The sequence below is a fragment of the Protomyctophum parallelum genome (genome assembly GCF_964188405.1).
Source record: "Protomyctophum parallelum genome assembly, chromosome: 3".
Taxonomy (NCBI): domain Eukaryota; kingdom Metazoa; phylum Chordata; class Actinopteri; order Myctophiformes; family Myctophidae; genus Protomyctophum; species Protomyctophum parallelum.
This window is the reverse complement of record NC_139698.1, coordinates 40,562,953-40,576,713: the sequence shown is the minus strand read 5'-3', so window position 1 is coordinate 40,576,713 and position 13,761 is coordinate 40,562,953. Positions and strand designations below refer to the sequence as shown.

The 13,761-nt window shown below is 41.1% G+C and overlaps 2 protein-coding genes across 3 annotated transcripts; one reads left to right on the top strand and one right to left on the bottom strand.

Moving 5' to 3' along the window:
• The first annotated feature begins 388 nt into the window (after window positions 1-388).
• Window positions 389-2,175, top strand: LOC310856492 (putative transmembrane protein 244). 2 transcript variants are annotated; one of them, XM_083761963.1, is made up of 6 exons: window positions 389-427; window positions 816-901; window positions 1,269-1,342; window positions 1,419-1,544; window positions 1,773-1,817; window positions 1,903-2,175. In XM_083761963.1, the coding sequence occupies exons 1-6, from the start codon at window positions 395-397 to the stop codon at window positions 1,995-1,997; spliced, it is 459 nt and encodes a 152-aa protein (XP_083618089.1). In that variant the 5' UTR covers window positions 389-394; the 3' UTR covers window positions 1,998-2,175. The 2 variants fall into 2 exon arrangements, with proteins under 2 accessions (XP_083618089.1, XP_083618088.1); XM_083761962.1 differs by lacking the exon at window positions 816-901.
• Window positions 2,176-2,337: 162 nt separating this feature from the next.
• sgk2b (serum/glucocorticoid regulated kinase 2b) lies at window positions 2,338-7,961 on the bottom strand. Its single transcript, XM_083761938.1, has 12 exons — window positions 7,705-7,961; window positions 7,467-7,551; window positions 7,300-7,369; window positions 7,189-7,220; window positions 7,041-7,098; window positions 6,371-6,454; window positions 6,063-6,194; window positions 5,330-5,442; window positions 4,549-4,768; window positions 3,202-3,357; window positions 2,858-2,947; window positions 2,338-2,598 (listed from the first exon to the last, which is right to left on the bottom strand). The coding sequence occupies exons 1-12, from the start codon at window positions 7,769-7,771 to the stop codon at window positions 2,416-2,418; spliced, it is 1,290 nt and encodes a 429-aa protein (XP_083618064.1). The 5' UTR covers window positions 7,772-7,961; the 3' UTR covers window positions 2,338-2,415.
• Window positions 7,962-13,761: the final 5,800 nt, after the last annotated feature.

Genomic DNA, 13,761 nt, shown 5'->3' with positions numbered 1-13,761 from the left:
GTTCAGTTTGACCAAGTCTCACTACTATAGCCATTTATTCTTCCATTACAGGGTGGGGCTAAATTTCTTTCGAATAATCAAAACTACGCACACAGAACGTTAAAGGTCGTATTTAGCCTTGATAGATTATTAGGTCTACTGCAGTTGTGAAAACACGGTCACTACTACGTGTTAAAATGTGACTTGCTGCCTGCATATGGTTTGTTTGGCTCAGACAGCAGATCGCATTGGGTAGTAGTAGTAGGCTGTAATGTAAAATCACATCAACATTACAGCTTATTCTTACTTTCGCCTCTAGATGGCAGCATAAGTCCAAACTCCGAGGATTTAGACAGAGTCGCAGCTTGGTGCAGACTGCGTTATTTGCAAAACAACATAAAATGCAAACCATGAGATGGCATTCAAAGGCAAAGTGGTCAATTCTAAGGTAAGACGGTGACTATTAAATGCAAAGAAGAATTACACGTGTCGCTCAAACTATTCGGGATGTATGTATCATCTGATCTCGGCCAGCCGCGCAGGTCTACGATCATACGATAGTAGGCTAAATACATTGATTAGCTACCTAGTTTTGTTTTGGCTACAAGGTGATCGGATGTTATTGCACTGAACTACTCCGAATCATTAAAATGCTATGCAACAGATTAGGGCAGGATTTGCAGCCTGCGCTTCAGTTGCACATCATCTGCAGGTGGCAACAACAGTCAGTAGCTGGCAGGTTCATTCTGTGTATTGCAGTTATACAGTATAATAATATGCGTATCGGACAGATTCATATTAATATGCACACCACTCGCTCTCTGTCATTCTTTCAGACCGTGCTAGTCCATTTGCTGCTTTGTCTGGTCATTTTTTACTCTCTCTACTACATGATTGGAAGCGTGTGCTTTGGTGCCTTCAGGTATATAGAATAGATTATCTCTCTCTCTCTGTTTATGGTAGGCCTACTATATGTTTTTTGCTATTTGCTACTATAGTGTTGATGTCTGACCTATTATTGTATGTCTGTATGCCTTTGTCTTTATCTATGAATTGGATACACAGCCTGGACCACAATGGAAATAAGCCCTCGATCGTGGCTTTATGTGTTACGTACCTTTTTGTGCCACTGTATAATCCACCACTTTGCAAACCAGTATTCAATCAATCAATAGTTTCTCATGAGCAGTCATTTATTTCTTATCAATTTTGATCTGGCCCCAGACTCCACTCCATTGTCTTGGAACTGTTAAGTTTTGACCGTAACACTCCATAACCCATTTATTTAGGTTGGACCACTTTGATGGGCTGATTCCATTTGACTTTAAGACAGAGCCTGCAGAATCTAATTCTAAATACTTAGGTAAGCACAATTTAACAGACAACATGATAATAAGGATACCAGGATGTGTTGTGACTGTTTTCCTCTTCATCTTTAGTGAACCTCCTGTCCATGGAGCTAACTTACTTCTTCAGTGGTCTGCTGTTTGCTGCAGTGGTAAGGAGATGGGTCTGGGATTATGCCCTCACCGTCACTCTGCTCCATGTACTGCTCACCAGTTTAGGTGAACACACAAGCACATGCGCTAACGCTTACATTATTGAAATAATACTGATATTTTCCCTGAATCATTATTTGCACAGAATGTACACCACACACATTTTCCTATTAAAGCACATCAACTAAAAATAAAAATTTACATCATATTTTTTCCAGACCTACTAACATCCCATAGTACACATTCATGATGATTATTCTAATTGCATACTTAAAAGTGCAATGTGTGTTACAGTGATGTTTGAGTTTCCTGTGGTGTGGCAATGGTGGCTGGCTCTGGGTAAGACCAAGGTAATTCTCAGCCATAGTAGTTGTATTAAATATTAGGACTAGTTCTTAATGCTGTTTGTTTTCATGTTTCGCAGGCAGTGGCTTGTTTCTGATGATCTGCAATGGTCAGCTGATTGCTTACTTCACTTGCCAGAGTGACCAGAGTTATCCCCACTTCAGCAATTACTGAGATACACGCACATGGCGCATGCACCAAAGCTTGATGCACAGTGTTTTGGTAAAGGGCTTTCACAGTGCCTCTGAGGTGATGTGCTTTTTCTGGAATTGTCAAATTTGAAACAATGTTACCCGTTATGCTTTTTTGCTTGTAATTCAGTATGTGACGAGAGCCTGAGTATCAGGCTCATGGTGGCACTGGATTCCTTGGATTATGATGCCCCTACGATTTGTGCCATAGATTTTCATTTTCATGTTTTCTTTTACACACTTTTTGCTACCACTCCTACACATGTTGTCCAAACTTCACACAACAAAAGGACAAATGCAATATAAACATTCTGACCAAAAAACCCAGAAAGAAAACGAATTTAATTAAAAAAATAGAAAAATATACATTGTATCAACACACAGTATAGGCCCTAACCCAATTACAGTTTGTGATGTGTGGTTATTAATGGTAGTGGCTCAGTCACCACTGGGGGAATGTAGGAGAATCCTAGGAAGGCCTCAGTAGCTGCACCCCCCAGGCACCTGTCACTGAAGCCCACAGAGGCTGGCAGCGGCTCTAGTGTAAACACAGGGTCAATGTAGCGGACATCCCATGGGCCAGCCTGAGAAAATAGAGGAATGAACATACATTGTACACTGGATTTGGACCAAAAGAAGAAAAACAGAAATAGACGTTAAACCTACTTTCTTGCTTTCTGTTTTTTATTTCAGGTGAGAACATTGTACTGTATATAAGCCCCTTCCTTTCTCACCTGCACAAATTTATGTCTTTTTAAATTTGTACAATATGTAATGTTTTTGTGTACAAATAAATAAAACAAAACATTTTTTTATTTAGCACTGAGAGATGGAGATACTTACTACACTGGGGATAAATGGAGGTGTGACTTTCTTAGCCAGTAGGTCATCCCAGTTGATGGACAGGAAGAATGAATGACTCTGCAGCTCTTCCTGAAAATGCACACAGGAAGTCCATAGATAGATAGATAGATAGCAGTTAAGGTTACAACATACAAGTAAGGATAAGAAGGACACAAAAGTACTGTAGTATACACTAAGAAACAAGGCAGAAGGAAAAGCAAGGTGCATCAAGAAATAATAAAGAAATAAATAAACTTAGCTCAGTGATGGCATCTGAGTGTGTTCAAGTACATAAGCACACATGTACATTAGTCCCCTTTTTGTTTGTTTGTTTGTATACTTACAAAGTCACAGTTACACCCTATGCGATTGGCACAGTCCCTTTCCAACAGTCCTTTCAACAGGGAACGAGCAGCCCGGGACACACCAGGACCGAGTATCAGGGGAGCATGAAGGATGTTGTCATACATCTGTGCTTTACTACGACTGTAGAACGGAGGCTGGGGAAACCAAGGAAGATGGGGTAGACTTGATGAATAGCCTGGGATAACCAGGGATTTTAAGTTGTTTGCCTCGCTCTACCACTCACAGGAATTTATATATTCTGTGAGAAGAAAGAATATATCCCCACATTTGTTTTGCTCCCACGAGAAACGTTTAATGGTACAATGTTTTGACCTTAAAGGTATTTATAGTCCGGCAGCCGACAGGCTTCTTTTGTTTAAAGTGGGAAATTTGGTATTCTTTTTTATTGGCCTAAAATATTGTCTATATACATACAGTCTTGAAAACACTTGCTGACCGCCTGTCACTCTTGTGACCCCACCATTAACATCATATGGCAGGAAAACATGTCAAACTTTCCTTATGCTTTAAGTAGCATGTGACATGTCAAACTATTCTGAATCCATTCCAAGCATTAGTTTTGTACAAAACACTCCCTGGGCTAAAAACGGCCATAGACATCAGCACAAATGTGATGAGCTCAGCACATTTTGGGCACATTTGGGCAAGTGGCTATGAATGTTTTTAGACCAAGGAGTGTTTTTTGTGCAAAACTAATGCTTGGAATGGATTCAGAAGCATGAAACCCCCTAGAGGCAAGGAGGCAACCAAGGTGCTCAGGAGGTGTGCAGGTATAAAATTTGTAAAAAAATAGGTGCTCCTGGGATCAATCGGGATAACACATCGATATAGAACAAAGCGGAGATCCGGGCACACTTGATGTTAAAAGGAGGAAGACCTTATTGAACCGCCTAGTTTGACATGTCACATGCATGCTACTTAAAGCATATGGAAAGTTTGACATTTTATCCTTCCATTGGATATTAATGGTAGGGTCACAAGAAACCCCTATAAAAATTGCCCAATAGTGAAAGCCAGTCAGCAAGTGGATACATGAATGTATGTATATAGACAATATTTTAGGCCAATACAAAATACTATATACCAAATTTCCCACCCGTCCACCCTGGCTGCCAGACTATTATCAGATACATACATCCAAATTTGATTAATTTGTCCATTTAAATTACTTTTTGCAAAAAGAAAAACTGAGCAGATACTCTCTTTACATTTACTAATTCGGCACCTGTTGGAATATTTTGGATATCTGTGCTTTCCCCAGACTGCATCATTGCTCAAATGCTCATACACAATACACATTGATGCTTCTGTGTAAACACACTTACCAGCCCATAGAGCATCTCGAACAGTACACAACCCAGGCTCCACCAGTCCACTGTGGGACTGTAGATATGACCCTGAAGCACCTCCGGAGCCGAGTACTGAGGAGTCCCACAGAAAGTCTGCATAGTACCTCCAATGCCCACACCCTCTTTACACAGCCCAAAGTCAGTCAACATCAAATGACCTCCACTGTCCAGTAAGACGTTTTCTGGTTTAAGGTCCCTGAGGGATGGAGACACAAGATATTTCCTATCTGAATACTTTTAATAACCATTGCTTTGCAAGTCCTCCAGGTGTGCCTCTTAGGATTTTTTTGACATGTACAAAACATTGTGAATTATCTTTTAATTAATTAGATCAGTACTTTGTCCGCACACACTTCCCAATATAAAGAAGTATTTTATACTCTGAGAGTGTACTGATTTGTCGCAAATCTGTACTGTCAAATAAATGTGTTTTGCAAAAATCGGCCTCCTGGTGGCACTATCAGGCCCATGTGAAGAATTTGGGGCAGAGGTTCTGCTCTGGCATCGATCCAGGGAGTGTGACACACACACACACACACACACACACACACACACACACACACACACACACACACACACACACACACACACACACACACACACACACACACACACACACACACACACACACACACACACAGAGTGTATTGTATTCTCTTAATTCGTTAATTACATCACATAATTTGCTTCTTCTGCGGTGTGTGCGTGTGTGTGTGTGTGTGTGTGTGTGCGCGCGCGTGTGCGTGCATGTGTGTACCTGTAAACAATTTTAAGGGAGTGGAGATAGCCCAGTGCAGAGGCCATCTCTGCTGCATAGAATTTGGCTTTGGGTTCATGAAACGACCCTTCTCTCTGAAGGTGGTAGAAGAGCTGAATGAAAAGGAACAAGGAAAAGTTCAACAGAAATCTATGAATTCACAGACTACAACCTGTTACCTGTTGCAACTGTAGTTGGACAGCTTTTTATCCTGTCTACATATATCTTGCCACCCCTGGCGCTTTGGCATGGGGGGTCAGATCAACATGGAATGAATTCTGTACTGGCCATATAAGGAGCATGTCTTGAGTGAAGCACTGAGAAAACTGTTGAAAACTTGACCGAACACATGTCTTGAGTGTGAGATCTTATAGATATGGAGAAGGGTGGTAGAGGGGACATTCTCTTGAGTGACGCATTTACTATGACACGTACTATTTCCATCCCTGATGATGTCACGTGATGTCACGATGACCTGGGCACCATATATGGGGGCTGGTGTCACGTGATGTCACAGGAAATGCAAGACAGTTGCATACTGTAGTAAATTTAGGGATAAATGGTAAGGTGTGCCCAAGATAGGGCCCCAAATCTCTTATTAGCCAATCTACAAGCTCACAACACAACACGTGTCTATCCATCATGTTTGGGTGTCATGCAACAGGTTACTGTGTTTCCTCTGATATTATAATCTTGAAATGACCGATACTGGGAATAAATCTCATACACATACCTCCCCTCCATTGAGGTAGTCCAGGACAAAGTAGAGAGCGTTTGTTGTTTGGAAAGATAAGTGTAGGCCCACCAGGAATGGATGTTGCAGTCCCTTTAATAGTACACTCCTCTCTACCATCACATGGCTCTGCTACAGAGAGAAGAGCATGATGTGATCATATGATACACAGAGACACCTATTAGACAGAGACTGGTAGACAGACAGACAGACAGACAGACAGACAGACAGACAGACAGACAGACAGACAGACAGACAGACAGACAGACAGACAGACAGACAGACAGACAAACAATTGGGAAACATACCTCTTTCCTCTTGACAATGTCCTTTTTCTGGAGTACCTTCATAGCATAGTAAACCCCACTTTCTCCGTGTCTGGCCAGCAGCACCTGTAACAATTAAGAACCTTGTGTTTACAGTCAGGTGATAGCGCTTTAAGCCCTTTAACACTCATATTGAGAGGATAGAACACCTGTCTGATGGGTCACAGTGGCAGTACGATCTCATCTCGGCAGGGTTTGTCACCACTCATACAGGTACAAGCAAGGAATGCAGGTGTGGTAAGGTCCACAATACTGTGTTAACAGAACATAACAATAACAACAATAATAAATATACATAAAGATATAATAAGGTCTTATCGCAGCAATCAAGGTTATTATAGTTTTGTTGAATTTAGTTTTGACTTTATCTTTATATCAACATCAGTTTTTAAGTGGGTTTGTTAGTTTGTTAAATGCTTTTGATTTAGTTTGTATTGTCTTTATCATAATATGGGATATTTCTGAGTGGCGAGATTTGAAAAGGTACAAGCATTAGTTTTAGTTAACTATAATAACCGTGGTCTGGATTTATGGAATATGTGCAAAGAGCGCCTTGTGAGAGTTTAATTCATGCCTGCTATTTTTTTTACCAGACTTAAAAAACCTGCATCTAATAACCAAAGTTAAACACACAAAATAGTATGGTTCCCACCTTTCCAAAGCTTCCATTGCCAATAACTTTGAGGTAGTGGAAATCTGATGGTTTCACCCTGGTGATTATACCAGAAAGCGTGTCAATTTGTTTCAGAATCATAGATGTTTATAGATAGAACTATAGTCAGTAAATAAAAATAGCTTACTGGATATCAGTGTTCACTGAGCTTTGCAGATCCTGACAGAGAGAGAAATAATGTTTATGAAACAGTTGCTTCATCATGAACAGAAAAATAGCCAACAGTTATTTTACTCACCGGATCTCCGCCTTCTTCCTGCTCTTCTCTTAAACTCCTATCTGACTGAAGGATTTTCTGGCTATCCAGGCTTTGAGGAGGTTAACAATGAATGTGAGTGTGAGTAATGGTCATCTTCAATTTAAAACATCTGAAACATTTCGGAAAATCTAATGAAATGTACTTACTGATGACAGAGGTGTTGACTGGAAACAAGCTTGTGGAAGTTGTGGATTAAGTCACTGAATCCCCTTTTCTTTCCTTTGAGCAAAACTGTAGGATAAGCAAGTTTGAATCCTTACATAAGTGTTCCACAGCTGACAAATATTATCATCTCTACTTTACTTCATGTGCCTTCATGCTTTATGTCTTGTGTCTTATTTATTAAAAAAAAAAAACTTTCTCAATAAACCATTAAAAAGTTACCTGAGAAAAATGACACAATCCCCTTCATCTTGGGCTTTGTCGCTGGCTGTCGATCACGAGTCATCATATAAAAAAGGATAGAAGACCAGAGAAGTCCTGGTAAAATCCAGAAGAAAACCTATGAAGTTGGAAGAGGTGGAATTTCCAGCTCTGAAGTTCTGCACCGTTACCACTTGTCAATGCAGTGTGCGCTATAGTCTGTCTGTAGCTATTAAAACCTTCCCTGCACCCCTCCCAAAACACACTCCACCACTCCCCCACAACGTTACTGTGACATGGTTCAGATCCAGATTACTGGAGTCCCCCTCAACACCCCAGTTAAAAACTGCCTGACATACTATAGTGACTATAGTATGAGGGTTAGAGTTACAGACTATAGTAGTCTGTACTGTAACATAAAAAAAAGAAGAAAAAAATCATACTCAGCCAATCAAATAATCACAAATGTCATTCCGGCCAATCACTTTTGGCATCTTTTGGTGTGTGTGTGTGTGTGTGTGTGTGTGTGTTCTATATACTACAGTATGTGTGTGAACCCCACAATCACACATAAAGAATGGAAGTGACATCATTTTCTAGGGCACCAGCCTCACAGCACGTAACCTGGTTTGGAAGCTAACCCAGTCTAAGGATAGTCATAGGGTGATAGACAGCATTCCAGCATGTGACATGTTCTACTTTATCTCTCCTCAGGTTTCCTGGCCCCTGTCTATGTGACTGACCCTGACGTGACCTGTCTACAGGCTTAGCACACTGCAGATATAACACATTAATTTCAGATTCACCTATTGTCACCTAAATCTTTCAATGCCTCTTTTGGGGGTGATACTTTAAATATGCAGTACACTCAAACGCACACAATGAACCAAGTGAAGAGTGAATTACATCGCCATTAATGGATGCATAAACCACACACAATTAAAGACAAATAGATATGGGAAACTAGAAAAAGTGCCCTTCCGGGCACAGGTCTCCACCAGGTTATCCACAGATCCGTGCAGTTAGAGGTAAAAACACTTTTCGGCCAGTTATAGCGCCACCTTGAGGCTGAGTTGAAATTGTTCATGTGGCATTTCGTCCTCGGCCTAGTGGGAATGTGGGTGCACAATTTCACGGAAATCACGCGATGTGTTCATGATTTGCAGCATTTTGTTTGAAACTGAGCACTCCTGTGAACTTTGGAAGCCAATCTTAACCAATCAGGATGGAGTCTGATAAATGTGAAAGACCCGTTTCGTTGAATGGCTCTAGAGAGACTGTGTACCAATTTGCGTGATGTTTGGACAAAATCTGTAGGTGTACTGTGCAAAAACTTGTTTTGCACAAAGCGGCCTCCTGGTGGCGCTATAACAGGCCGTTCTGGAAAGTTTGGGGCAGAGGTTCATGGTTGGCATCCAGGGAGTGTGTGTGCAAAATATGGCATCGAAAAACTTGTTTTGCACAAAGCGGCCTCCTGGTGGCGCTATAACAGGCCGTTCTGGAAAGTTTGGGGCAGAGGTTCATGGTTGGCATCCAGGGAGTGTGTGTGCAAAATATGGCATCGACCGGGTTAACGGTGGCCGAGATTAGCTGTTCACGGACACACGGACACACGGACACACGGACGGACACGCGGACGGACGGAGTGCAAAACATACTCTCCCCACATGCCTTCGGCCTGGTGGAGACAATGAGACTAGCACAGTCTGTAGTGAACAAGATGTTCTTATACAGTATGTAGCCTCTGTATTCATGAAAATCAAACCTGTGTGAACTGAGTTTGTAGTGTACTCTGCTCTCTACTGTAAAAACATCTTCCAGAAATGACAGTTACCGCGTGGCAGTCCCCGGGTGTTTCCCGGAACATCAAGACCCCCAGGAATGCGCCCAGGGTGCCCCCCCCCCCCACAGAATTACCGTGTGGGGGTCCCCAAGGGGGTCAGTGTGGGGGTCTCCGGAACATCCAGACCCCCAGGAACGTGCCCAGGGCTCGTCCTGTAGTGTACTCTGTGCCACTTTACTCTGTGTGCCACTTTAGGTGTTCCAGCTGCCCGTGCTCGGACACAGAGACACACACACATACATACATACAAAGGGACACACATAGCTGCGCAATGGAGTGGAGACACCGCTCAAAAAAGACAGAGACTCGAAACATGTTGGTTGCTTCATCATGAACAGAAAATCACATCTCGGAACATTGAGACCCCTAGGAGCACGCCCAGGGTGCCGGCCTGGTTCCAGCGAGCCAGCCTCGTATGTAGTGTACTCTGTGCCACTTTACCATGTGCTGTACTCTACTCCACTTTAGGTGTTCCAGCTGTCCGTGCTCAGACAGAGACAGACGCACATGCATAATGTACACATATACATACATACACAGGTACACACATAGCTGCGTAATGGCGTGGAGGCACCACTAAAAAATAGCCAACAGTTATTTTACTCACCGCCTTCTTCCTGCTCTTCTCTCCTATCTGACTGAAGGATTTTCTGGCTATCCAGGCTTTGAGGTTAACAAATTAACAATGAATGTGAGTGTGAGTAATGGTCATCTTCAATTTAAAATAAATCATCTGATTTTGGGAAATCTTGGGAAAATCTAATGAAATTTACTCACTGATAACAGAGGTGTTGACTGGAAACAAGCTTGTGGAAGTTGTGGAGTCACTGAATCCCCTTTTCTTCCTTTTGAGCAAAACTGGAGGAAAAGCAAGTTTGAATCCTTACATAAGTGTTCCATAGCTGACAAATATGAATAATTTCTACTTTACTTCATATGCCTTCATGCTTTATGTCTTTTGTCTTATTTATTAAAAAAAAGAAAGAATACTTAACTTTTTTGCTCTGTAAAATATACGAATACCAAACGAGTAGCCCCTTTACCAACTCGCCCTGGGCGTGCAGCTGTCAGAACTGTGCGGCCTGGTATTCCTAAAGTAACCTAAACCTAACCTTATTCCTAACCTTAACCCCCAGTATGCCTAACCCTAAACTTATTTATAACCTTATTCTCAGTAAAACAAAATAAAGAATACAAGAACGATGGCACAAAAGCGGTCGACGGAAAACAATCGAGGGGCAAGATGGTTTAGGGGCGACCGTACCTGATACCAAATACAGTACACTCAAACGCACACAATGCAGAGTGAATTACATCACCATTAACGGATAAACCACACACAATTAAAGACAAATAGATATGGGAAATGAGACTAGCACAGTCTATAGTGAACAAGATGTTCTTATTTGTACTGTATTAAGACAGAGACTGGGAGGTGATCCAACAGTTTGTAACTATAGGAAAACATACAAGACTAGGCTAGACATTTTTTCCATATACTGGTGCCTTGGGGATAATGCCAGAGAATTATATAATGAGACATCAACAGAAAGACCTAATTTAACCACATGAACGCCAGTGCCTTTATTCTGGGGCAAACACGTTAGATCAGCAGTTTTCAGCAACACGATTTGACATGGAGGGAACAAAGTAGGGCACATAGTAGCCTATGTCGAATCATCATGACATCACCACAACCAGAAAAATATTTTCAAGTAGATCAGCATCGGAGCAGTGTTATTCATTAACCTTACATCTTCAAGAATAGGACACTCGTGACATTGTTATTGACTTCGAAATGTATAATTTATTTCTAAATATCCACAGGTTGACAAACTAGACATATACAGTAGCTCATGTTCTGGACACTTTTATATTATATTGTGTAAATATCCATTGACATATGATCCTACCCATAAACACATAAAAAAGATATATGGTTTAAACTGGGTATTTCATTTTTTCAAAACTCTTCTAGGGACATTTTAACTTCTAGTCTGGCTTTTGTGTGCACCCCAGACAGTTTTTAAGTTATTTTGACCTTTAATTAATTTAATCAGACACGCTCCTCTCTTATATAAACTCATTTAGCCGGGGATCCACAGGCCCAAAAGCTCAACGGTTAATAAGGATTAACCTGTGATGTCATGCCGTACTTTTTATTTGTGTTTTCTCTATTCACTTGGTCATTAAGGTCCACAGCATGAGAGGCCTGCTCTGCCGATAACATTGCGGAAAAAAGTTATGGCCATTTTTATATACCACACCATGGACAACCAATATAAGGCAACATTTTTCAAATTTCATCGTGCTTTAAGTAGCATGTGACAATTGTGTCAAACAAGGGGGTGTTCATGATTCTGAATCCATTCCAAGCATTAGTTTTGCACGAAAAACACTATGGCCTAAATTCGGCCATAGTCACTTGCCAAAATGTGCCCAAATGTGCTGACACATTTGTGATGACCTGTGTTTTTCATGCAAAACTAATGCTTGGAATGGATTCAGAATCATGAAAACCCCCTAGTTTGACATGTCACAATTGTCACATGCTACTTAAAGCACGATGAAATGTAGGACATTTTGCCTTATATTGGTTGTCTATGCCTGGTGTGGTATACAAAAATGGCCATAACCTTTTTTCTCAATGTTTCCAGCAGAGCAGGCCTCTCATTCTGTGGCCCTTAATGACCAAGTGAATAGAAAAAACACAAATAAAAAGTACAGCATGACATCACAGGTCCTGTCCAATTTTGGGCATCCCCGGCTAATTGAACTTCAAACTCAATTTAACCATGGACTCATTGAAAACACACATCCTTGGCTTTAGTAAACCTGTGATGTGATGATGTGATGTAAAACCCTTCCAATGCACAAGGCACAGTATTTTTTCAATTGCTTTTTTCATTTGTTTTTCATTTTCATTTTCAAAACATTGAATTAAAAAAAAAGCAATTGAATTATGGCACCCCACAATATCAGTCACCAGAACCAGGGATGTGTTTTCAATTAGTCTAAAATGGTTCAAATGGAGTTTAAAGTTCAATAAATATAGGAGGGGGCGAGTGGGCATCTCTGATAAAATGAATATCAAATATCTAAATATCGAATTAGGCACTTATTGGGTGCACAAGATAGCCATCGTAGACATAACAATTGCACCAAATATGTGAAATACCCCTTTAAGTGGTTGCAGGAAAGAAGGTATAGCTTCCATAAGTGAGGGGTGTGAAGTGGCAGCATTAGAATAACTAACTATTAAGTTTCTTGACAAAACCATATAATTTATTACACCCCCAGCCACTCCCTTGCTTATACTGTGCAGTAAAGTGATACTTTGACAGTGATACACAGAGCTCCAGCACAGGGAGAGACAGGACAACAGAGAACGTTTGCGCATGTGTGTGTTTGTGCCTTTTAATTCATATTTACATATACATATGTATGCGTATATACGGTATACTGTTGGTGTGTGTGTGTGTGTGTGTGTGTGTGTGTGCGCGTGTGCGCGTGTGCCTTCTCTATGTTTGACTGATTGGGTGCATGATCCCCTGCCCTTTCCCTGTCACCCCAAAGTTGTAGGAACTGGTCTCTACACAGGGTTAGTCCTGACGAGAACCGGTCTATGCTGGTTTTGACTATGCAGGCATGTACTGTAACATTTGACACCGCATGCAACGAACTCGTACATTCCCTGAGGTTTCCCTGCAAGCCTCCTGGAGTGCCTCTGAGAGAGGTCAGCTTATTGGACAACACATTAGCCAATCCCATTGGATTGGAGAGTTTCCATAACGTTCTACTGGTTGAAATGGGAGGTGTTTATACTGTAGGTGTCCCTATAAACTATTCAAATCCCAATCAAGCCCCCATGCCCCACTTGGACGCATCTCACACCTCTGGCATGGGTAGGGCAACAGATAGCTTCTGATATTTCCATATCTAAACAACAATATCAATTTTCTTTTTTCATATAATTACATGGAAATTAGAAGTTTTTAAAAGGTATGGAATATGGAATTGCAGTCATGACATCATGAGTGGAGGACGTTACCAGTTGTACACTGTAATGACTACTTTGAGTACAATATTCGCCTATATTGCCTATTTTGGTAATGTGTAGTATTCAAAACCTAGGTATATTTATATGCTCTGGAATCCTCTCTATGGTAAAAGGTTAAATGTTGGTATATTGATTGTATTTACCGGTATTCTGGAGTTTATGTGTGTTTTACGTT